The sequence below is a fragment of the Mastigoproctus giganteus genome, chromosome 7, assembly GCF_048544385.1.
Source record: "Mastigoproctus giganteus isolate SK-2022 chromosome 7, ASM4854438v1, whole genome shotgun sequence".
In the NCBI taxonomy this organism is placed as follows: domain Eukaryota; kingdom Metazoa; phylum Arthropoda; class Arachnida; order Uropygi; family Thelyphonidae; genus Mastigoproctus; species Mastigoproctus giganteus.
The window spans coordinates 32,386,355-32,412,827 of record NC_143581.1 but is presented as its reverse complement, the minus strand read 5'-3'; the positions used below and the strand labels follow the sequence as shown (position 1 = coordinate 32,412,827).

At 37.0% G+C, this 26,473-nt stretch overlaps 1 protein-coding gene across 2 annotated transcripts in view; it reads left to right on the top strand.

The window, feature by feature from the left end:
* The window catches only part of LOC150082796 (FH1/FH2 domain-containing protein 3-like), a 763,267-nt gene that overhangs the window by 551,901 nt on the left and 184,893 nt on the right, over window positions 1–26,473 (top strand). For both annotated transcript variants that reach the window (XM_090377607.1, XM_090377606.1), the window contains exons 10-12: window positions 5,294–5,388; window positions 13,405–13,548; window positions 21,090–21,154. In XM_090377607.1, coding sequence (XP_090233733.1) covers window positions 5,294–5,388; window positions 13,405–13,548; window positions 21,090–21,154 — 304 coding nt within the window. The remainder of the gene's footprint in view (window positions 1–5,293; window positions 5,389–13,404; window positions 13,549–21,089; window positions 21,155–26,473) is intronic.

The following is a 26,473-nucleotide window of genomic DNA, read 5'->3' as shown; positions in this document are numbered from 1 at the left end:
AACTCGTCAATGAAAATTCTTATTCAGCCACAGTAGGTTCCTCTTCTTCATCACTACAAATATCAGGTTCCATTATGAGAAAATATCTATGTGTTCCTTGTTCATTCATGGATTTCCAGTTCACTCCAGGGTGAAATGGAAATCCATGATATACTGATTAACCTGACTATAAAATTGAAATTTTGCTAGAGCAGATTCTGACTGCATAGATTTTATCATAAAAAAATTGCTCATTTGGAAACAAAATTCATGTTCAAAAATGCAGTACTGGGAACACATTTTAGCAATAGAAATTGCAAGGGATTGCTGAAACACATCCCCAGTAATGTATTCTAGCTGTTGAAGTTCATTTGAATAGAGGTTTAGATAATTATTCGTGATAAATTAAGTTTAGAACTGGTACAATGAAATTTTCTTGGAACTGTAAGTCAGGGCTTCCCTCCAACAACTTAACTATTGTTTTGTTAATAGTAGGCCTGTCTGGACTTTTCTTTTTACAAACACAACTGCTTTATATACGTTTGGGACACCTCTGTATGGAATGTTCACTTGGTAGAACTTCCTCTTTTATTTTGAACCTTCAATATAATTCAGTTTTCATTGAACACTTATTACTGATTTTTCTTTGTGAAATTTTAGAAATCTTCGCAACTGGAATTTCTACAAATGCCAATTTTGAAGACTAGCAAAAAAAGTGCTGCAGATTGTGACTATTTCAACTCATTACACATGCAAAATAACTTTGTTTCAGTCTTTTTTAGTTTTTTTAATTATTGGGACTTTTTCCAGCTTCTGCAAGTTACCGACTCCTATCGGGGTTCAATACAAGAAAGTTCCCAAATAGAAAATTCCTATATATTCTACCGGATGGTTTTCCTATTTTGTAGGATGGAAACATGAGTTATCCAAGAGGGGGAAACCGTGGCTCTCACCTAAGACAGACCAGCTTGGCTAAAGTGTGAAAGAAAAGCCTGCAATACTTCCTCATAATGGAAGGTATTTCTCAACTTCATGCAGTAAGAGGAGTCAAATTCTGGTGTTTTCCATGTGGTGTGAGAGAATACCACACTAACTACTGCCTACCTACCTACCTACAAGGATGCCCACTCTTGCTCTAGGCAAATCATCATCATCATCATCAGCCATTTTCAATCCACTGCAGGACGAAGGCCTCTCCAGCAACTTTCCAGTTCCTTCTGTTTTGAGCGCTGGCCATCCATTTACTACCCACAAACTCATGTATTTCATCTATCCATCTCCACCTTTGTCTTCCAGGTTTTCTTCTAGCTCCTTTTTTTTTTTGTTAGTTGTTGGCGCATCAGCTTCCGTGGCCATAATGCACCTCCCAAAGTTTTTGCATTTACTCTGATTCACGCCTGAGGCGGGATTCGAACCCGCTACCTTTGGATTGCCAGGCAGGCACTTTACCCACCCGGCTAGCCCGGTCAGCAGCTCCTCTTGGGTACCATTCTGTTATTTTCTTAGTCCATCTGTCATCATGACTTCGAGCTGTGTGTCCTGCCCAAGACCATTTTAGTTCTTTAGTTTTGATAAGAATGTCCTTTACTTGAGTTTGCTGCCTAATCCATGTGTTTCTTTTCTAATCTAACAGTCTGATTCCCAATATAACTCGTTCCATTCTTCGCTGTGTAGTTCTCAGCTTCTCTTCCATTCTTTTGGTGAGTGCCCAAGTTTCACTTCCATAAGTCATGGTGGGGAGTATACATCGGTTCATTATTTTACGTTTCAGACAAACTGGGATATTGCTCTTCAGTATGTGACTATATTTCCTGAATGCTATCCATGCAAAATTTATTCTTCTCTTGACTTCCAGCCATTTATCATTATTACAGCTAATAACTTGTCCCAGATAAGTATATGACTCCATCTTTTCAATTACTGCTCTTTCAATCATTATTTCCCTTTCTGTGGCATACTTGTTCATCATTACTTTTGTTTTAGCCATATTCATCTTTAGTCCAAAATCCTTACTAACTGTGCATAACTGATTAAGATTTTCCTCTAATTCTTTTGGATCATGGCTTATGACCACAATGTTATCTGCAAATCGTAAATGGTTTAGGTACTCTCCGTTCACATCGACTCCTTTCTGCGACCAGTCTAATCTTCTGAAAGCTTCCTCAAGGGCAGCAGTAAACAGCTTCGGAAATATTATGTCTCCTTGTCGAACTCCTTTCTCGATTTTAAATTTCCTACTGTCTTTGTCTAGTCTAATAAAGGAGGTAGCATTCTCATATATTTTCTTCAAAATCATATGTGGGGTATCTATGCCTTGTCTTTCCAGTGCCTGAAACATTGCCTTATGCTGTATGGAGCCAAATGCCTTTTCGTAATCCACAAATGCCAGGCATAATGGTGTTTTATATTCATTTCTTTTTCCATTAGCTGTGATATTACGTGAAGGTGATCTATAGTTGAGAATCCTGAAGCCAACTTGCTCTTTCGGTTGATTCTCATCAAGTATTCTTTCTACTCTGTTAATAATGACCCTTGTGAACAACTTTTAGATGTGGGATAACAAGATAATTGGTCAGTAATTTCCAATTTCTGATTTATCTCCTTTCTTATGCAGCAAAACTCTGATTGCATTTTATTTGTTTTTGTGCCAATAAAACCAAAATCAAACTCTGATTGCATTATTCCACTTAGGCGTCACACCTTTTCTAATGCACTTTGTGAAGAGCCTTGCCAGTTTTTGTGTTATGTCTCTTCCTCCCAATTTTATCGACTCTAGAGTAACTTCATCTTCCCCCGGGGCTTTCTGATTCTTCATTTTCTTCAATGCATGTTCTACCTCATCAAGAAGAATATCGGGTATGTCATATGTGTTGCTACTTTGCAATCCATCTTCCCCACTGCTGGCATCATTCCTCTGCTCCTTGTATAGTTCTCTATAGTAGTCTTCTGCTATTTGAATTATGCCTTCTCTGCTGTTTATAAGTACACCATCACTATTCTTCAGTTTCAGTATAATTTGTCTTTCTGTATTACTGCTCATGGCTGCTGATTTAAATCCTTTGTTTTCCCTTAATGCTTGTTCTACTTTTCTTGTGTTAAATCTTCTTATGTCCTCTCTGAGTCTCTTTCTAATGGCTTTGCATAACTCAGTATACTCAATTTTCTCCCTGTCAGTGTTTTTCTTGCTCTTCATTTGTCGTCTTCGGGTCATCATGACAAGTGTTTCTTGACTATTTTTTTCTTCTTTGGATTTCTTTTTCCCTATAGGTTTCTTGGGCCTTATCACTTTCAGAAAGTTGTAATATTCCTCGTTGATACCTTGGTCCTGATCAGTCCGCAGAAGCTCAAACTTGTTCTTAAGTTCCAGTACATACTGCTTTTTCTCCTCTTCTGTTATCTCGAAGACCTTTGTATTATTTACTCGAGTCAGTTTTTTCCTTTCCTACATCTATATCAAGTGTACATCTTACCATTCTGTGATCACTTCCAACATTTACCTTATTCAGGACGGTAACATCATTCACAATATATCTTCTGTTAGTGAGGATGAAGTCAATTTCATTAGTTGTTAATCCATTTGGACTCTTCCATGTCCACTTTCTGTTCACCCTTTTCTTGAAAAAAGTGTTCATTACTGACAATCCTTGAGATTCTGCAAATTTCACAAGTCTTTTGCCTCTTTCATTTCTTTCACCAATTCCAAAATTTCCTATTGTTCCCCTTTCTGTGCTGTTTTGTCTTTTTCCAACCTTAGCATTGGAGTCCCCCATAATAATAGTGTAGTGGGTTTTCTGCTCATCTAGAAGACTCTCAATTTCGGTGTACATTTCTTCAACCTCTTAATCATCATGGCTCGATGTTGGTGCATAAATCATTATAACCTTTAGCTTGTACCTCTTAGAAATCTTTAGTATTAGTCTTGACACCCTTGGTGATGTACTTTTAAATTCCAAAATGTTGTTTTTTAAATATTTATGGACCGAAACCCTACTTTTTTAAATCTTTATGGACCAGAAACCCTACTTCCACTGTTTCATTTCTTCTTCTTGTTTCAGCCAAACCAATGATATTCCAATTCATATTTTCTAATTCCTTTTCCAGCTTTAATATCCTGTCTTCATCAATGAGTGATCTTACGTTGTAACTGGCCAAGTTCAGTTTCCGTGCATGGCAGCCTGGTCGTATCCAGAGATTCTTATCACCCTCTGCTTCCACTTTGAACCTCTCGCTGCCGTAAGAGGGGGAGTGAAAGAAACTGCTGGGGACTGAGGGCCATTTGTTTTGTCATGCTGTCATATGCTGGAAGGTTTTGTCTTTTCCTCTTCACGCTGACCAGGCATCTTGAAGAGAACCACGCTACACATTTGTTGCCACCTAAGTGACGTAACAGGGCTTGCCATCGAGAAGGTGTGCATGAGTGAATTTTATGGAGGCAGGCCAACCGAACTTCTCCTAAATCTTCTGTAATAGAAAGATATTGGATCCATCAGTGTTTTAGACTGAGTGTCTGATGACACACAGGATACCTGCTCCCCTCTAAGCCCTTCAGTCCAATTAATAGGCACATCAGTCCAATGTCACACAATCGATTTCTTGATTTTGTTTTGTTTGGGATTTGCCTCTCTTCTGTTTTTTGACTGGTAGCTATCTAAACACTTTCATGGACCACTGTGAGTGTTACAAGGGCCACCTGTTGAATATCAGTACCACTAAAATGAGTATTCTTCTGCTGTATCAATAATTATCTTTTCTACCCCTAATATATTTTGAATTACCTCTTCCATAATCTTTGTAATCCTCCCAGTCCTAGCATAACTCCAATAACTCATTTCTACAGCACTGAATCTACTCTTACTGCTTTCATTTAGAACTCGCATCTCCACTCTATACCATTTTTTAATAAAAGTATTTGTTTGCTGTTTAATACCAGAGAAAATTAAAGCTCACTCTAATGTGAAGTGTGAACGTTTGTTTTGATGATTTATTGTAAACTCCACTGACATGGTGGTTGTGCTGGAGTATAAACAAGATAGCACACAATTATTATCAATTGTTTGCTATCCTTCTAAATCGTGGGATGTAATTTTGAAAAAATTCCACTCTTCATTGGTTTGTGTACATATGCCAGTGAACTAATACAAGTGAACTAATTTCTGAAAAAGTTTTATGGTCTTGGACATCTTTTTGAATTGGGATTTCTTAATTTCAAGTTTTTTTATTGTTATTTTAAAATAATAATTATTATGAACATTCCATTTTTGTTATGATTTTTTAATAACTCTATTTGATTAATATGAAATTTAATTGCAAATAGGTACAAAGCCATGGTCTAATATCACAAATCTCTTAAATGAAAAAGATTCAGCAGACATGGAGCTTTTAGTATATGCAACAACTCTTATTAATAAGGTATGTATGTAATGTAAAAAATATGGATTTGAAATATCTCTTCGTTATTTATTTTTAGCTCTATACCCAACTCCCAGTAAGCAGAGTGCTGGAAATTGCCTTAATTCAAATAACATGTGGTCAACTTAAGGCTAATTGCTGTTTGTTAAAAACATTTCTAATAATCTATTCCTAAACAGTTGCATATTTTTTTAAGGATTAAATGTTAAAATTTTCAGTTAAAACACTTAAATTTTAAGATTTTATCTTTTGTATCATTCATAAATAGATTTATGAGCTTCTTAATTTTTTTCTACTAGAAATTTCAACGAAGGTAAAGAAAGCCTGCACGAGAAGCACGCAAAAGTTCGATGAAATTTACCAGTAAAAGTACTTTGCCGTAACAGAATTTGTATTGTTGCTCGCTCAGTAAACATACAGTGGGTGTTATCGGTCAGGAGTAGAAATTGAATCCCATGGGAGATTGAAACCCTCCCAAAAGTGGAGGGGTAACCTGAAATTTTTTCTTTAGAATCACTGGTGGACTAGTGGATAAACTGTTTATTAAGGGGAAAAAAAAAGCAAAGGAAGCCTACATGAGAAGCACGGCAAACTTCGAAAAAGTTTACTGGTGAAACTACGTTACAAACATTTTTTACGACGCCAAAACTTCCAATATGACTCTGTTCGTGATTCAATTAGTTAATTCTAAAGAAAAAAGGTCAGGTTATCCCTCCACTTCAGGAGGGTTTCAAGCTCCCGTGGGATTCAACTTCTACTCCAGACCGATAACACCTACTGTCTGTTTACCGAGCGAGCAACAATAACAAATGCCATTACGGCAAAGTACTTTTACCAGTAAGGTAAATTTCATCGTGCAGGCTTTCTTTATATTTCAATTTTGAAGATTCTATTGCAGTTTACATCATTTGTTACTTAACTCCTATAGACTATTGAAAATATATTTTTGAAAATAACTATTGAAAATATATTTTTGCTCACATATTGGATTTTTTAATGGTAATCAATCTGATAAATAAATATGAAGATTTGTGAAAAACTGTATTTATGATATGTCTTGCTTAACTAGTAATGATCCATTTTTACTGAAAATTTGCTGATAAATATGTGCATTTTTGACGTTGTAGACAGTGATTAAAGATAGTAGCTGCGATGTTGTGTGAATTGTGATGAAAAACTGAAGAGTGAAATATGCTGTGTAATTATAATAACACAGGAAAGAATTAAGAGGGCTGTTCAATAAAGAATGGTCATAATTTTTCATGAACAGCCATATTGTTTGCTATTTTTAGCTGAACTACAGAATTTAAGACCAAACCAAGCTGCATCACATAGCAACTGCCCAGTTGACTCATGCACATGGTGTGACCTTGGAATTCGATGATTTGGTCAATTTACGTCTGTTCAGTTTCACCTATGTAACAGTGGACATGACATGCGAGGAACAGTATGCTGCTTTCAAATTTTGTTTCTTTTTCAATAAAACATCAACTAAAGCATATGAAATGTTAAAAGAGATTTATGATGAATCTACACACTTCCATAAAGCAGAGCTCACAGGTGGTTTAGAATGTTTAAGATGGATGTGATTCAATCACAGAAATTGATGGACCTGGAGCTCCAATCACTGCCATCACCACAGAAAACTATAAATACTGCTTCTGTAATCATGAGAGTAGATCGTCATATTACAGTAAGGCAACTGGCAGAGATGTTGACAATATCAGTAAGATGCACGCACAGTATTCTCTATGACCATTTGCATATGGCACACGTTTGTGCACACTGGGTTCCAAGACTACCCACACCTTAGCAACAGCAAGTTCGCATGGAGATTTATCAGGAGATGCAGCGGATAGTTACTCAGGATGGTGAGGTTTTGCATAAGGTGATAATGGCAGATGAGACATGGTTTATCATTTTGACCCAGAGAGTAAGCAACAAAGCTCTGTTTAGAAGTCTGTATGTCATGGCCAACACCAAAAAAGCAACATTTGTAGCTTCTTCAGGAAAGGTTATGCTCATCTTTTTTGACATTCAAGAACCAGTTTACCAGCATGTTGTGTCACCTCATACAGCTGTTACAGGATCTTACTACAGGACTGTACTGCACACTTTGTGGAATCACATTTGTCACAAATGACCACAATGGTGGTTGGGTGCTGCATCACGACAGTGCAAGACCTCACGTTGCTCATACTGTAACTGAGTATTTAGCCAGCATTAATGCCAGATGTGTTCCTCATCTACTCTACAGCCCTCACCTTGCACCCTGTGATTTTTTTTATTTTTTATTATTTCCAAAGTTAAAGAAGGAGTTGTAAAGACATCAGAGGCAATTCTCAAATGCATATAAAAAAATGAGGACTACTTTGAAAAAGGTCATCAAAATATGGATGATTAATAAAGGTATGTTGTGAAAAAAAAATTATGATCATTCTTTATTAAACAGAATTATTATCCTCTTACTATCCTTCTTGTTTATTCTATTCTCTGTTGAGCAAAAAGCTTTTGTAGTGCTAAAAATTGTATTATTTGCAGTAGCAGTCTCCAAATAGTTCTCCACAAGGGAATTTTGACTCTGCAGATGTACTTTGTAGGTTACTTGCACTTAATGTGACACTACAATTTGTGCAGGAGACTTTCATGTGGAACAGTGTCAAAAGCTTTACTGAATTCTAATTATATGATTTCAAAATTATTTGTTGCATCCAGTTCCTTTGTTACTGCATCATGGTAGCTAATCAGATTGATCAGATATGATCTTCTCTTCAGAAATGTGGCACTTGCCATATAATTACATTCCTCTCAAGATGATCCTGCATTACTTATTTAACCACTGACTCCATTATTCTGATTCCTTTCATGAGTCCTCGTGATGATGCTCTAATATATGCCGACGATATAAAGTTTCTTACCTTAATCCCACTGTCTGCAAACCCAATGGCAATTACGTCTTCCATCACAGAGAACTTGACCACTCTTTCAACTTACTTGAAGATGTTTGGATTAAACCTTAACCTGTCAAAATCTGCAATAATGACTTACTCATTGAAACAGCAACCAACAATAATTCAACCTTCAGTTTTAGGTACTCTAATTCCAGTGGTTACGGCGCCTCCGTAGCCAGGTGGGAAGGAGCAGCAGTGCATAGCACACGCTTCTTGATTAGACCGGGGTTCGAGCCCGTCACCACCAAATACAGAGAATGCGGAAAGGTCAGGGAATGACCACCGCATATCCCGGAGCAATATGGCCTTAGTTGCTAATGCTCCTAAAAAACAAATAACAAACATCCAGTGGTTACCTGCCATAAAGATCTCGGGGTCTATTTTGATCTGAAGCTGAAATTTAATGATCACACAGAATACCTCTGGAAGCGTTTTAACACCCTACGCTGGAAAGTGAAACAACACTTACTTCATTCCAATGATGCCGCAACCACTACCAGATATCTTCAAGCCACTGTTTATCCGGCTATTTTATATGCTGCTGAAATTTGGGCATCTGCGTCGCCTTCACTTCAAAAACCGGTGTTCTCGTGTGAATACTGGACCCTGAAATGGGCCACAAATAAGTATCGCCGACCCCCTCAATTGAGAACAACTGACATGGCTGAGCAGCTAAATGTACCCAGGCTCCCAAGGTTAATTGACAGCAGGCGTTTAATGACTTCAGTAAAAATGTACACAGGAGTAATAAACACCCCAAACATCTGGGATTTCTGTCAGTGGCACAATCCTACGCCATCCTTGAGGTCAGAGCCCACACTAATTCTCAAATACAACCGGTTGAAACTGTGTAGTCGGTTCCTACCTGCCCAGGCACCCCCCAAAATTCAGGCACTGCTCCGACTTGGAGTCGACCTTCAGAAATTAGCTACTGACTACAAATACCGTGCTGACCGGGCTAGCCGGGTGGGTAAAGTGCCTGCCTGGCAACCCAAATGTCGCGGGTTCGATTCCTGCCTCGGGCTTGGATCAAAGTACTGCAAAAACCTTGGGAGGTGCATTATGGCCACAGAAGCCTATGCGCCAACAACTACCAAAAAAAAAAAAAACAAAAAAAAAAACAAATACCGTCACATGCTCCTCGAGTGGATTCCATCTATGGAACTGGGATAATTTCCTCCATATGACGTTTAGTCCTCATTTTTCATTATTATAATTTACATGTTTGTAACTCATAATTTCCATGTAACGGTATTTTTTCCTTTTTGCCAATTAATTTCATTTATAATGTAAAACTCCTGGCCATGTCGCCGTGTTGAGTATTATTGTCTCTAGTACATGTCCTGTACTTATTAGCAATAAAGAATTTATTTATTATTTTCCCTAAAAAAGAAGTGAGGCTTACATGTCTGTAATTACCCATGTAATTTTTTTATCCATCCACCTTTGTGAATAGGAGAGATATTTGCACATCTCCAACCATTTTGCAACCTCCCCTGAATCCAAGGATGTCCTCATAAATATGACCAAAGATTTGCTTACCACTTTGCTATCCTGTCAGCCCCCAGGTGTCTTATTTACCTTTATCTTCAACAATTTATCATCCACTTTCTTCCTAATTATCATAAAATCAATTTCTTGTATTCCCAATCCTAAAAGCTTCTTTGCATGTACAAAATATTTATTTAATTAATCTACATGAACAGAATCATCATTAGTTGTTCCATTTATATCTAGTGGGCCAATGTTATTCACCCGTTTTCTTTTAGTGTTAATGTAAGGAATGAATTATTTACTACTTTTCTTTGCAGTCTTAGCCAAAGTAGATCAGAGATCAGAGTAAATCAGAGAGTCTTATAATGGGAAATTTTAATTTCCCAGATATTGACTGGAATTTGGGGGCAGGTCACTCACACACTAGCAAGGCTTTTGTGGATTTATTGGATGATTATTTTCTACATCAGCATGTTCGGGAGGCAACTAGAGGGAGGAATAGTCTTGATTTCATTATCAGCAGTGATTCTTCATACATTAACAATCTGCAGATAAATGAACCACTAGGTGGCAGTGATCACAGTGTGCTGAAGTGGGACACAAAGAGATAACTACCATTAGGGGTAAAGGGAAGGGTTATTGCTTTCGTAAAGGCGACTACGATGGACTGAGACAGTATTTAAATTCTATACAGTGGGATCAACTGATGATGTTACCAACAGCAAATGCAAAATAGGAAGCATTCAAAGAACTGATCTTGGAAGCTACTAGGCTTTACATACCAACCAAGAAATATTGTTCAAGGTTTAGGCCTAAATGGATGTCAGATGAACTGATGAGGCATATGGCAGAGAAGAAACATGCATGGGATACATACAAATTAACACATGACACAAAAGCCTATGATAGATACAAGTTGATCTGTAATCAAGTTACAAAGGAGGTTAGGCAGGCAAAGGCAGATTACGAGAAATCTTTGGCAAGGGATGCAAAGAAAAACAGCAAAGAGTTCTTTACTTATATAAACTCTAGAAGGAAGGGGATGAATCAGACTGGACCACTTGATATCGATGGGTCAACTGTTGATGATCCTGCTCAGGTAGCTAACAAACTAAATGAATATTTTGCATCGACATTCACACACGAGAAGTTATTTAGCGAGGGGAAAGCCAGAGGTGTATTCAACTCTGGCAGTAAGCTAGAGAATCTTGGAATATCTGAGAGTAAAGTGTTGGAGAAATTGTTGAAGATAAACACAAGAAAGGCACCTGGGGTGGATGGGATCTATCCAGTTATATTAAAGGAGGCAGCAGAGGAAGTAAGCAAACCCTTAGCCATAATTATGAGAGCTTCCTTGGACTCAGGGGAGGTACCCACAGACTGGAGATGTGCAAATGTGACCCCAATTCACAAAGGAGAATCAAAGGCTGACACAAGTAATTATAGACCTGTGAGTTTAACTTCTGTTCGAGGAAAATTAATGGAGACACTAGTTAAAGAAGCACTGCAGGATCATTTAGACAAGACTTCAGTTATAGCTCGGACACAGCATGGTTTTGTTAAGGGGAAGTCTTGCCTGACCAATTTGATTGGATACTATGATGCAGTCACAAAGGAACTGGAATGCGGGAATAACTTTGATATTATATACTTGGATCTTAGAAAGGCTTTTGATACTGTTGCGCATGGAAGACTGCTGCACAAATTGGAGCAGTGTGACATTGGAGGCAAATTACTGCTGTGGATAAAGGGGTGGCTGAGGGCGAGAAGACAGAGAGTGGTAATCAATGGACACTGCTTGTCGTGGACTAATGTTATTAGTGGAGTCCCTCAGGGCTCAGTGTTGGGTCCATTATTGTTTTCTGTATTCATAAATGATATTGATGATGGTATATCAAGCTTAATGTCCAAGTTTGCAGACGATACAAAGGTAGGCAGGGTTGTCAAGGACACTACTCTACTAACATTATGCTGCTGCAAAAGGATCTGGAGAGGTTGAGCAGATGGGCTGTGAGGTGGCAAATGAAGTTTAACATTGACAAATGTAAAGTACTACACATGGGAAACAGCAACCCCAGAGCAACGTATCAACTCTTTGGACTACACTGACAGTGGTAGAGAATGGAAGGGACCTGGGGTGGTTGTACAGGCAGATATGAAGTTCTCTGAGCAGTGCAGACGGGCTGCAAGAGTTTTTTGATTGATTTAGATTTTATTGGCGCATTAGCATCTAAGGCTATAATGCGCCAAGACCAGGCTGCAAGAGTAGCTCATGGTGTATTGTCAATGATATATAGGAATTTTTCTAGCAGGGATAAGGAGGTGATTATTCCCTTGTATAAGGCAATGGTCAGACCACACCTAGAGTACTGTATACAGGTCTGGAGGCCTCATTCAAGAAGGATGTAGAACTGCTGGAACGAGTACAGAGAAGGGCAACAAGATTAGTGAATGGAACAAAGGGGTGCTCCTTACGAAGAAAGGCTAAGTTTTGCAAATTACAGTGTCTGGAGACTAGGCACCAGCGAGGTGATCTGATAGAAGTGTATAAAGCCTTGAATGGTTTGAGCATGCTCAATGCTGATGGGATTCTTCCTCTCGCTCAGAATAATCACCTGAGAGGGCATAAATTCAAATTGAGGAAAGACAGATGTAGGATAGACGTGTGGAAATTTGCCTTTAGCCAGCAGGTGGTTGGTTGGTGGAACAGACTTCCATCCCTTGTCGTGGAAGTTGATAGCCTAAATAAGTTTAAGGCTCAGCTGGACAGGTATTTTGAACGAACAGAGGGGTGAAGTGGAAGTGGTTTTTTTTTTTTTTTTGGTTGATGCTGCATAAGCTTGCTTTCTTGCATCAAATGCCTCTACTAATGCTAATGCTAAAAGAATTCTCATAATCTGCCTTAGATGATAAAATACCAGATCATTGATGACAGATTGAGAGTTATGAACATCTGATTTGTAATCAACAGTCATATGAACTCTGAATGATAGAATGCTTTTACATGATTAGATATTCATTTATTTTTCCCCTGATTAAATATAAATGAATAAATGCTGTTTATAGTTTAGCATCCATATGAAGCCTGCATCTTGCTGTACCTCTATAGAAAGTTTATTATGAACACTGTGATCTTTTTCTTGCCACACTGTCAATGTGGCAAGAAAAAGATCACAGTGTTCATAAAATGAAGAACTTCCAGTTCAACCTCACAGCAGCAAGATGAGCTTGTAAAATACTAGCCACCAGCTTGGATCCTTAGTTGCCAGTGGTGTCCAAGTGACTGGATTTATCAAGTCCTATAATAAGTAACGGTGAAAAGCAGTCCCCCCCCCCATCCTCTGCCTAAGTAGTAAAAATACACACTGTCAATGTGGCAATTTATCCAGTCATGCTGGCAGTCACACCATTGGGGAATATTGCAATATTAGATTTCTATTAAAAATACTAGTTTTAACTTATAAAATGCTTTGTATTGCAGTGCCTTATCATTTTTGGAATAAACATATAATTGTTAATGCATTAAATAATTTGATAGTATATAATAATAACTGTTGATTTCATGGTTTAGGCCTTAAATGGAATTCCAGATCAAGATACCTATTATGATATTGTAGATGCATTGGAAGAACAAGGTATGGAACATATCATTCAACATTATATGTCAAAGCAAGGTACAGATCTTGATTTACTTCAACAGTTTCAGATATATGAGGTAAGTTATGCTATATTTACCTTCACCATTTCATTCATTTGATTTTGTAAATTTTCAAAAACTGGCATGTTAAAATTGGGAAAAGAGCAAGTTATTTGGTTATTTATATATTTTTTTCCTTTTCTAAACTAGTTAGCTCATATGGAAACAGTAGGTGTTTTTTTTTCTCCATATAAATTTGTCTATTTACTCCATTCCAATAAATAAAATAACGAATATATTAAAAAAGGCTTTTTAATAATACATGGTTAGTCCTTATGGAACTACATGTGTATAGAATGTGTAATTTGTTTAAGTGCAGACAAAAACAAATTTGCATAAATACATACAGAAAAATTACATTAAATTTTCATTGATGTTTACTCACTAATGAAATATTTAGTCACTATTAACCTTGAATTTGCAGTTTAAGTTTAAAAAAATAGCTATTGCAGAATGCAACTTACTTATGAGATAAGCATGTTTAACTCATAAGTATAGTTAACTAATTTATTTTCTTAGATTATTTCAAAAATTAGCATCAGTCATAAAAGAACTATCTTTAGAGTTAAAAATATTCTCCCCCCCCTCTCATTAGGAGTGTTAAAAAAGGAGGGGGAAACGTTCCTACTTTTCAAATAAACAGCACACTCCAATGGATGAATATGTTGCCATTTATTTGAAAGGTGTTGCCATCTGCTGTTTCATTAGTATTGCTGTCTGATCAGAGAGTAGATGGGAAATAGCACAAACTGGCAAATATCTATCTGATAAGATGCACTAATTTGGTTTTGCATTAGCAACATCTTCCTAATACCTCTTGGCACCACCTTTTTTACCAGTAATATACACCTTGTCACAGACTCCACAAGATGTTGCAGGGTATCCTGTGATAGTGCTACTTTTGCATTGCACAATGTGGTCCAGTAATGCTTACACATTGTCAGGTGGATGGTCATAGCATTGAACATTCTTTTCCAGTAGTTCCCTTTCATGTTCATTTGCATTAAGATTGGGTGAGATGGATAGGCATGAGAGAATTCACTGTAATATTCCTGAAACCATTTAACAATTTGCCAGGCCTTGTGGCATGGTGCATTGTCTTATTCATAAACATTAGTGTTGTCTGAGTACACTACCATCATGAAGGGGTGCACTAGCTCTGCGACAATAGAAAAGTATATAAATACAGGCACTCCCCGACTTACATAATACTCCATTTATTCCTATGGGATGCAAAATACGTTTCCACGATTAAAAAATCGTGGAAACGTATTTTGCATCCCATAGGAATAAATGGAGGTATCATGAAAATATCGTAATGTGAACCCAATAACACATTGTTTTTTTTTGATAATTTGTTCCAAGACCTCGGAAGTTGAAATTTTCAGTATATAACTAAGCTAAGCTATTTATATCTCTAAAAGGTAGTTTTTATAATGGAAATTGTGCCATTATCATTTGTTCTGTTATAAGAATCAATTTTGAACACCTTTCTGATATTTTTCTAAAATACATTTCTGGAAGTCACTAACATAAAACAATAAAAACAATTTGCACTTTCCTGTTTATTGGGCCTTTCTGTTAGTACAATCTATTATAAACATTTGTGATAATACTGATATTATTGCATTTGTGATAATACTGATAACTAGAATTCTGTGGGTTTTTACATTATGCTATTATGGTGAAATGAGTTCCTCTTCACTGAAATCTTCAATCATATAAAAAACATAAATAAATTTTCAGAATATTCTCTTCATTCCTGTTTACTTATTACAATGGTGAAGGGAAAGAGACCAATGGAAAGTGCAAGGAAATGAAACAAAATTGATTTAGAAATGAAGATTATTAATAAAGAAGTACGAAGCAGGACAAAGTGTCATCTATTACACTGGAATTTGGTCTCGCTGCTTCAACAGTGAATACTATTTTAAGGGACAGTGCATGTATAAAAGAACATGTTAAAGGATCAGTGCATTTAAGATCACAAAACAGCATTCAGGTGCCATATGGAAGATGGAAAAGCTATTAATAATATGGATGGAAAATCTGAATCAGAAGCAAGTGCCCCTGAGTCCAATGGCCATTCAAGCAAAAGCAAGAAGTATTTATGAAGATATTAAGGATAAGTACAGCAAACCCCAAGCCAAGTTCGTGGCAAGCAATGAGTGGTTTAATAGATTCAAGCATTGTGCTGGTTTCCAAAACATTATATGCTGTAAAGTTGGCAGTGCTGATTCTGCAGCTGCAGAGAAATTTTGTGATGTGTTGAAAAAAAACTCTTCTAAATCTCCACAGTCCTCAACTTCTACCACAACGATGCTTTAAAGGTAAAACTTGCTGACATTATGCCTGTCACCTCTCTCTTTTTGTAATTTTATAATTTTGTACACTTTTGTAATTTTTCTTGCGCATGAGATTAGCATTAGTAGAGGCATTTGATGCAAGAAAGCAAGCTTATGCAGCATCAGCCAAAAAAAAAAAAAATAATAAATAAATAAATAAAAAATATATATAAATAAATAAAAAATAACCACTTCCACTTCACCCCTCTGTTTGTTCGAAATACCTGTCCAGCTGAGCCTTAAACTTATTTAGGCTATCAACTTCCACGATAAGGGATGGAAGTCTATTCCACCATCTAACCACCCGCTGGCTAAAGGCAAATTTCCTCACGTCTATCCTACATCTGTCTTTTCTCAATTTGAATTTATGCCCTCTCAGGTGATTATTCTGAGCAAGAAGAAGAATCCCATCAGCATTGAGCATGCTCAAACCAATCAAGGCTTTATACACCTCTATCTGATCACCTTGCCAGTGCCTAGTCTCCAGACTCTGTAATTTGCAAAACTTAAGCCTTTCTTCGTAAGAGCACCCCTTTGTTCCATTCACTAATCTTGTTGCCCTTCTCTGTACTCGTTCCACTATCTCTACATCCTTCTTGAAATGAGGCCTCCAGACCTGTATACAGTACTCTAGGTGTGGTCTGACCATTGCCTTATACAAGGGAATAATCACCTCCTTATCCCTGCTAGAAAAATTCCTATATATCATCGCGCATACACGATGAGCTACTCTTGCAGCCCATCTGCACTGCTCAGAAAATTTCATATCTGCCTGCACAACCACCCCCAGGTCCCTTTCATTCTCTACCACTGTCAGTGTAGTACCACAGAGTTGATACATTGCTCTGGGGTTGCTGTTTCCCATATGTAGTACTTTACATTTGTCAATGTTAAACTTCATTTGCCACCTCTCAGCCCATCTGCTCAACCTTTCCAGATCCTGTTGCAGTAGCATAGTGTCAGTAGTGTCCTTGACAACCTTGCCAACCTTTGTATCATCTGCAAACTTGGACATTAAGCTTGATATACCATCATCAATATCATTTATAAATACAGAAAACAATAATGGACCCAATACTGAGCCCTGAGGAACTCCACTAATAACATTAGTCCACGTTGAGCAGTGTCCATTGATTACCACTCTTTGTCTTCTGCCACTCAACCATCCCCTTATCCATAGCAGCAATTTGCCTCCAATGCCACACTGCTCCAATTTGTGCAGCAGTCTTCCATGTGCAACAGTATCAAAAGCCTTTCTAAGATCCAAATATATAATATTAAAGTTATTCCCTGCATCCAGTTCTTTTGTGACTACATCATAGTATCCAATCAAATTGGTCAGGCAAGACCTGCCCTTAACAAAACCATGCTGCGTCTGAGCTATAACTGAATTCTTGTCTAGATGATCCTGCAGTGCTTCTTTAACCAGTGCCTCCATTAATTTTCCAGGAACAGAAGTTAAACTAACAGGTCTATAATTACTTGTGTCGCCCTTTGATCCTCCTTTGTGAATTGGAGTCACATTTGCACATCTCCAGTCCATGGGTACTTCCCCTGAGTCCAAGGAAGCTCTCATAATTATGGCTAAGGGTTTCCTTGCTTCCTTTGCTGCCTCCTTTAATATAACTGGATAGATCCCATCCACCCCAGGTGCCTTTCTTGTATTTATCTTCAACAATTTCTCCTCCACTTTACTCTCAGTTATTACAAGATTCTCTAGTTTACTGCCAGAGTTGAATACACTTCTGGCATTCCCCTCGCTGAATAACTCCTCATGTGTGAATGTCGATGCAAAATATTCATTCAGTTTGTTAGCTACCTGAGCAGGATCATCAACAGTTGACCCATCGATATCAAGTGGACCAATCTGATTCATCCCTTTCCTTCTAGAGTTTACATAAGTAAAGAACTCTTTGCTGTTTTTCTTTGCATCCCTTGCCAAAGATTTCTCATAATCTGCCTTCGCCTGCCTAACCTCCTTTGTAACTTGGTTACAGATCAACTTGTATCTATCATAGGCTTCTGTGTCACGTGTTAATTTGTATGTATCCCATGCATTTTTCTTCTCTGCCATATGTCTCATTAGTTCATCTGACATCCACTTAGGCCTAAACCTTGAACAATATTTCTTAGTTGGTATGTAAAGCCTAGTAGCTTCCAAGATAAGTTCTTTGAATGCTTCCCATTTTGAATTTGCTGTTGGTAACATCATCAGTTGGTCCCACTGTATAGAATTTAAATACTGGCTCAGTCCATCGTAGTCGCCTTTACGAAAGCAATAACCCTTCCCTTTACCCTAATGGTAGTTACCTCTTTGAGTAAATCCCACTTCAGCACACTGTGATCACTGCCACCTAGTGGTTCATTTACCTGCAGATTCTTAATGCATGAAGAATCACTACTGATAATCAAATCAAGAGTATTACTCCCTCTAGTTGCTTCTCCAACATGCTGATGTAGAAAACAATCATCCAATAAATCCACAAAAGCCTTGCTAGTGTGTGAGTGACCAGCCCCCAAATTCCAGTCAATATCTGGGAAATTAAAATCCCCCATTATAAGACTCTCTGATTTACTGGCCCACTCTATTTCCCCGTACAGTTTCTTATTATACTCATCAGAGTCATTAGGCCTATAGCACACTCCTACTCTCAATTTTGATCTCCCAATGCTTATGTCACACCAAACTGACTCGACATTGCACTGTCCAGCAATGTCGACTGGCTTCACTTCCTTGGATTTTATGTATTTCTTAACTAATAGCATAACCCCTCCTCCCTTCCTACCCTGTCTATCCTTTCTGTAGACATTGTACTCCCCAAATTCCAGTTCTGCATTCCTTATATCTGTGTGACACCACGTCTCTGAAATCCCCACAATATCTGCCTTTGATGTTTTGAGCAATACCTCAAATTCATCAAATTTATTTACTAAACTCCTATCATTGGTGTACACGCAAGTATACATGCACCTGTTCTTTTTCTTAGCTACTCTAACACAACCTATGTGTTTATTTGTACCCCAGTGATTCCCAGCAGTCTCTGAAATATCCTGCATCTTATTTTCCAGGCTGCGGCTCATTCCAATGGAAGCAGTGCAAGAATCACTTTCACCTCTGCCAGTGGCTACTGTTAATCAATTAGTCCTTGTATCCCCCCAATCTAGCAGTTTTCCGACCCACCTAACACTGCCTCGATAGTATCAGCAAACATTCTTGCACCCTTTCTATTTAAGTGTATCCCATCCCTGTAGAAGCAGTCTCTCCTGTTAACAAGTACAGACCAGGCTGAAAAAAATTCAACCCTTTGAGCCTTGCACAATCCTTCCAGGGCCGAATTGATCGACAGGGCTCTCATGATATACTCCCTCCTATCGTGTCTGGACAGAATTGCAGACACTTTCAAATTCAACCCTAATTCACGGCTTTTTTTCAACAGTGACCTGTACTTGTTAAGTAATTCCGTCGGTCTCCTACTCTTAATATGATTAGTGCCAACGTGTACAACTATATCACCTTTTGTGCCCTTAAAAGATGATGTACGCTCTACAACGTCATCAACCTTTGCCCCTGGCAGACATAAAGATAAAAAAATTGAATAAATAATTCTATTTACATATTCATTGAACATTTCTTTTTTGCTTCAATCGAATATAGTTGCGAGTGCTGCATAAGCATTTTGGGAAATTCCGACTTATGTAGAGTTCTGTGGAATGCAACCCTTACGTAAGTCAGGGAGTGGCTGTAGAAGGCATTGCCATCAAGCCATTGATTAATGGTAATCTGATGACCCGAGGCATGTCACAAAAATAGTTCACACACCATAACACGTCTGTCTCCCGCCTGCCAAACACTAACAGCTCATCCAAGTGCAGTGGCCTTACATTGCTTTCTCTAAATGTACCCATCAGCACGATAGAATTGGAAACAGGATCTAACAGACCAGGTAACAGATTTCCACTGTTGGTACTGATGTGATCAGGCAAGGAGCAGTTTCTTGTATCTCACAGTGAGTGTGGGTATTTTTGATGGCCAATGACTGTCACAGCCTATATGAGCTAATATCTGGGCACATAGTCTTGCTATTCCATGTTGTTTGAGTGGTTAGTTTGGCCAGTATATTGCATTGTTGTGTTACAAGGCACACAGTGCTTACCACAGACTTCATCCACACATGACTGTCTCAAGTGTAACCTTTGGCTGGTTGATTTTGGTCAACTGTTGTTGAGCCAGGCATGGTAGACTCATGAGACCACAGAATGGGAGCACTTGTTGGCTTTTGTCAAGATCTGGCACCCATGCATCTTGTCCCCACAATCATTCCACGTTTGAAGTCAGAAAGATCTTGCCATTACCCATTCTTACTTGCAGATACTCAAAAATTGATCACTACCTGTGTGAACTATAATTTTATATCAGTTGGTCCCAACTGTGAGTCTTCACCAGCATCACAGACCAATCCATTCCTATTTATGTGGGTGTTGCAATTCAAAGTCAGTTCAATGTAAAGTGCTTTTATGTAGGAAGCCATGCGGTGCACCACTTCACAGTCATTAAAAATTAATGTAGATGAGCAGGCAAAGGGAAATTATAGAAATGTGCAGAACAAATGGAATTTTTACACACCGAAATAGGGAGAAATGATATCTGCTCTGTTTGCTGCCTACCTTAATATAATTGGATAGATTCCATCCACTCCAGGTGTCTTTTTTACATATAGCTTGAATAATGGAAATATTCTTTCTACTCTACTATCAGTGTAGTTTCCATAATAAAAATGGTGCCTCCGTAGCCAGGTGGGCAGGAGCAGCAGTGCGTAGCACACGCTTCTTGATTAGACTGGGGTTCGAGCCTGTGATCACCAAATACAGAGGATGCGGAAAGGTCAGGAAATGACCACCACATATCCCCGGAGAAATATGGCCTTGGTTGCTAATGCTCCTAAAAACCAAATAACAACGACAACATAATAAAAATAGAGATGGGAATGGCCCTTCTGTTTTTCTATAGTTTTAATTTGGCCTCATGCTCAGCCTTCTTAATTTTTATATTTGTGTTAACTACTAAAAAATTTTTAATTTTTAATTCCTCTGAGTGGAATGAAAAATTTACTCATCTTAAGAAATTATAGAACTGTAGTTGCTGATTTAAGCTTTCTATAAAAAAGTAAAAAAAAAACTGCAATTAAGCATACTTATTTAATTTCTTTTAATTAGGCAGTTCTGAAGCATGAAGATGGGGATCATGATGGCAAGCCACTTCCATTGGATATTAGACTAAGGTGAAAAATTAACTGTTTGATGATTTGTGTTAAAAATTTATACAGAATAAATCCATGCATCATATAGTAATCAATGTGAAATCAAAAAATGTAAGTAATCAAAAATAAGTAAGTAATCAGAAAATAGAAAATGAACAATTATGCTGAAATGTAAAAAGTACAGTTACAAAAGAATGCATGGATCTTGCATTAGATCTTACTGATAGTGAAAATATATCTGTTTTAAATCTATACAAAGATTTAATACTGATATCAATTCCACACCAGTAGAAACATTGAACTACACCTGTGAGAACAACTTAGAAAAGAGAACATTGCCAAATATTTTGTTGCTCTTTGCATTTTATTAACTCTGCCAATAACTGTTGCAGAAGGAGAATATAGTTTCTCTATGTTAAATTTAAGAAATTATGTTTTTGGTCAACTATGTCACAAGAATGATTTAGATGGCTTAGCAATTTACCAATTGAACATGAACTTACTCAAGAATTGGAAGTGGAAAAACTAAAAAAATTGCAATAATCAAAGCTTGCAGAATTAAATTTTATTTAATAGCTAGCAATTTTAATGTTTTTATGCAGGTTTAAAAAAAATGTTTTTTATTTATTTAGAAACAATGGTACCTACCTATCTGAATTGACCAGTGAACATGTACATTTGAAAGCAGAACGCAGATGATTTTGTAATAATTTTGCTTTTGTTAGAATTATTAATAATAAACAAATCTGTTTTTTGTGTTAATTTCAAATATATTTTCTGGGGATAACCTGCAGACTGCCTTTCCTGCTTTGGCTATACTCACTACCCAGACAAACCCCTGACAATAGAAAAAACTATAGGGAGGAATTGTCTTAAAGGGGTGGCAAAATTCTAGTGTGCCTCAGGCAGCAAAATACCTGAAGCCAGCACTGTTGCCAGCCCTCAAAAACTTCTTCACGTGCACGAATGTAGATGCAATATATTTATTCAGTTTGTTAGCAACCTGAATAGGATCATCAGTGGTTAGGCCATTCCCATCTAATGGACTGATATAATTCTGCCCCTCCCTTCTGAAATGTTTCTTCCCTTACCTGTCTTAGCTTGTCCATTCCCCTTAGTGACTTAATTGTAGACTGTTTTGTATGTAGTGTAGGTTTCTGTGTACTCTGGTAATTTTTAATCATCCCACTCATTTTTAATTCTCTGCCATTAGTGTCATCAGTTCATTTGATAGCCATTTAGGTCTTTACCTTAAATAAGTAAATCTAGAAAAGTTCTAGATTTCTTTTTTTAAAAAAATTCAGAACTTTTTTAATTTATACATAAATAATAATTTTATTTATTTATTTATTTGAAAATATTAGTTAGATCCTCTAGTTAACTTGGAGGATCTAATTGATATTTTCAATTTATTTTTATGCCACCAATCAACCATACTATTATAGTTGATACACTGAGAATTAACTGTTACACTTATTATTATTAAAATTTCCAAAAAACTAACTGAACTTTAGAACAGATGTAAAAAATTAACATTGTACATCATATAATATGGATGTATTATCTCCTTGGAATAACCAGTTATTTCAATTGAATGACATTAATAAAAGTCATTTCAATTTAATTCATGTTTTCAGAGAACACTGCTGTTGTAAAAAGCAGACTATCTGCATATGGCAAAATGTTACAAAAGAATATATATACAGGATCAATACAGTACCTGAAAACAGTGAGAAAAGCATATATAAACATGTGTCCAATTCTGAATGCTTATAGAGCTATGGCAGTTTGAATTTTAAAAAAGAGCTATGGAGTTTTCATTGGTAAAAAATGATAAATAATAATAAGCAGACACGTATCTAAAAAAATATTTATTTTTATTCGGTAAATTTTCTTATTTTTATTTATTTTTTACCATTGAAAACTCCATTACCATTTTCTTAAATTCAAAGAGCCATACTGTAACCATTCAGAATTAGACATATGTTTATATAACCTTAGTTCATTGTTTTCATTTCTTAAATTGAACCTGAAGTATAGACTACATGTTATGAAATATTCTGTATATATAAGTATATGTTGGGAAAATTATCCTTTGCATCCTGTTCCTCTGTGACAACTTCACAGTAACTAATCAAATTGGTCAAGCAAGATGTCCCTTTAGCAAATCTGTGCTGTGATTGCCTTATAGCTTCATTCTTATTGAGATCTTGGCTGCTTTAACTATTGATTGTGTAATTTTCTCTGTCAGAGAAGTCACTTACAGGACTGCAATTATTCACTTCACTCTTTGAACCACCTTTGTGAATAAGAGAGATTATTCTTTTTTTTAGCTCCACCACAACTTGAAAGGAGGCGCCTCCGTAGCCAGGTGGGCAGGAGCAGCAGTGCGTAGCACACACTTCTTGATTAGACCGAGGTTCGAGCCCATGACCACCAAATACGGAGGATGCGGAAAGGTCAGGAAATGACCACCGCATATCCCTGGAGCAGTATGGCCTTAGTTGCTAATGCTCCTAAAAACCAAACAACAACAACTTGAAAGATGTTATTATTGGGCTTGTGGTTGTGAAATTTTTTTATGCCACTGGGGCCATTATGCCCTATTACCAGAACAAAACCATACCATAACCATAACTTTGGGGAAGGGGGGGATAGAGGCCCTCTCTACAGAATGGGCTTTCAGTTTGCCATGCAAGTTTCTTCTAAGAGGAGAGACAGTAAGTACCAAATTTTCTGTTGTCAGTCTGTTTCACAAAGAATTCAGTTATAAAATTCACTTAAAAATGAATGACACTAAATTTAGCTACATAAATTTCTTTCTAACCTTTATATATTTTAAAGTTTCAGTAGTTATTAACTTGAATATTTTAATTCAGTGTTCTGGGCTTTATTGCAGTGGCTTTCTTTGGTTATTGAAATATTGGGGCTTCCATAAATTAGTGCCATTCAGTGGCTTCCTCAAAAGACAGGATGTTCAGTCATTTATGTCACTCTTTATTTATTTATGGTTAATAATATATGAATTATGTTTATTTGATACTTTTTTAAACCTTATGCATCGTGCAAGTTAGTTTTTGAGTTCCTTATTGCTAAGATTAGATTTTAAATATGGTAATTTTATTGATTAGCTATATTTGGTATATTGATTAGCTATACAGGAACTCCCCGACTTACGCAAATTTGACTTTACTTAAGTTTTTGCCAGCTGGTGCAAACTGAAAAAAAATATGGAAATGTATTTTGTATCTGTAGGGATAAATAGAGGTATTGTTAAAATATCGTAAAGTGAACCCAATAACATTTTTTTTTTTTTGTAATTCGTTCCAAGTTCTTGGAAGTTGAAAATTACGCTATATTACTAAGCTATTCATCTCTCTCTAAAAGGTCATTTTTATAATGGAAATTGCACTTCCCTTTCATCGTTATCATATGTTCCCATTATAAGAATCAATTTTGAATGCCTTTGTGATATTTTTCTAAAACACATTTCTGGAGGTCATGATCAAAAAACAATTTGCACTTTCCGGTTTATTGGGCTTTTCTGTTAGCACAATCTATTATAAATGGGTAGTAAACTCGATCTTATTGCATTTGCGATAATCCCAATAACTGGAATTCTGTGGTTTTTTATGTTACGGTATTATGGTGAAATGTGTTCCCCTTCACTGAAATCTTCAATCATATAAAAAACAAATTTTCAGAAACTTCTCTTCGTTCCTATTTACTTATTACATACAATGATGAAGGGAAAGGGACCAACAGAAAGTGCAAGTGCTGGCAGTGCCAGGAAATGAAACAAAATTGGTTTAGAAATGAAGATGAAAATGATTAAGAAGTACGAAGCAGGACAAAGTTTGTCATCTATTGCAAGGGAATTAGGTCTCTCTGCTTCAACAGTGAATACTATTTTAAGGGACAGTGTGCGTATTAAAGAACATGTCAAAGGATCAACGCACATAAGATCAACAGTGATCACAAAACAGTGTTCAGGTGCTATATCGAAGATGGAACAGCTATTAATAATACTGATGGAAAATCAGATTTAGAAGCAAGTGCCCCTGAGTCCAATGGCCATTCAAGCAAAAGCAAGAAGTATTTATGAAGATATTAAGGATAAGTATGGCAAACCCCAAGCCAAGTTCGTGGTAAGCAACGGGTGGTTTAATAGGTTCAAGTATTGCTCTGGTTTCCAAAACATTAAAATATGCTGTGAAGTCGCCAGTGCCGATTCTGCAGCTGCAGAAAAATTTTGTGATGTGTTGGAAAAAATTATTGATGAAGGCGGCTATTCAACGCAGAAATTTTTAATGTTGACGAGACTGCTCTGTATTAGAAAAAAATGCTGGATTGAATATACATTGCCAAAGAGGAAAAGACGATGCCAAGTTTCAAAAGATAGGGCCACAGTCTTGCTTGGGGCTAATGCTGGAAATTACAGATTAATACCTCTGCTTGTGTACCATTCTGGCAATCTTCATGCATTTAAGGACATCAATAAAGCCACCCTACCTGTGCATTTCCGATCAAACCAGGATAACAATCTCTCTCTTTGAGGATTGGTTTAAATGCTGCTTCATTCCCGAGATTGAAAAATATTGTAAAGACAATGACGTCCTTTCATTTGGCTTCTAGTAGATAATGCTCTTGGACATCCTACGCATCTAGATGATTTCAATTCGAACATGCGAGTCATATTTCTACCGCCAAACATGATTTCACTCATCCAACCTATGGATCATGGTGTTATTTCAAATTTAAAAGCATACTATTTACACACAACATTTGCTCAGGTATTATCCGCAGTAGACAGTAAGAAAAATTTTATGTTAAGAGACTTTTGGAAATCTTAATATTTACCACGGCATCTTAAACATTAATAAGGTGGAAATTACTAAAATTTGTTTAAATGGTGCATGGAAGAAAATATGCCAATGGCACTTAAAAGGCTTCAAAGGGTTTGAAAAAGACGAATCATATGAAGAGGTTACAGATAAGATTGTAGAGGTTGCAGATCTACTTCAGTTGGAAGTTGCTGCCAAAGATGTGAAGGAGAGTTAATAGAGGAAGAAGAGAAGGAATTATCTAACAAAGAACTTATTGACTTGCAGGCAGTGATAGTGAAAAAAGAAAATGCTGACGAAGCTCGAGATTGAACCAAATGAGGAGCTGAGACGCTTCATCACCAGAGAGATGGCAATGAAAAAAGAAAATGATGACGAAGCTCGAGATTGAACCAAATGAGGAGCTGAGACGCTTCATCACCAGAGAGATGGCAGTGACATTTCACGAAATTGCATTGGCAATGGCAAGGTTTGAGAAGATGGATCCTGACAGCAA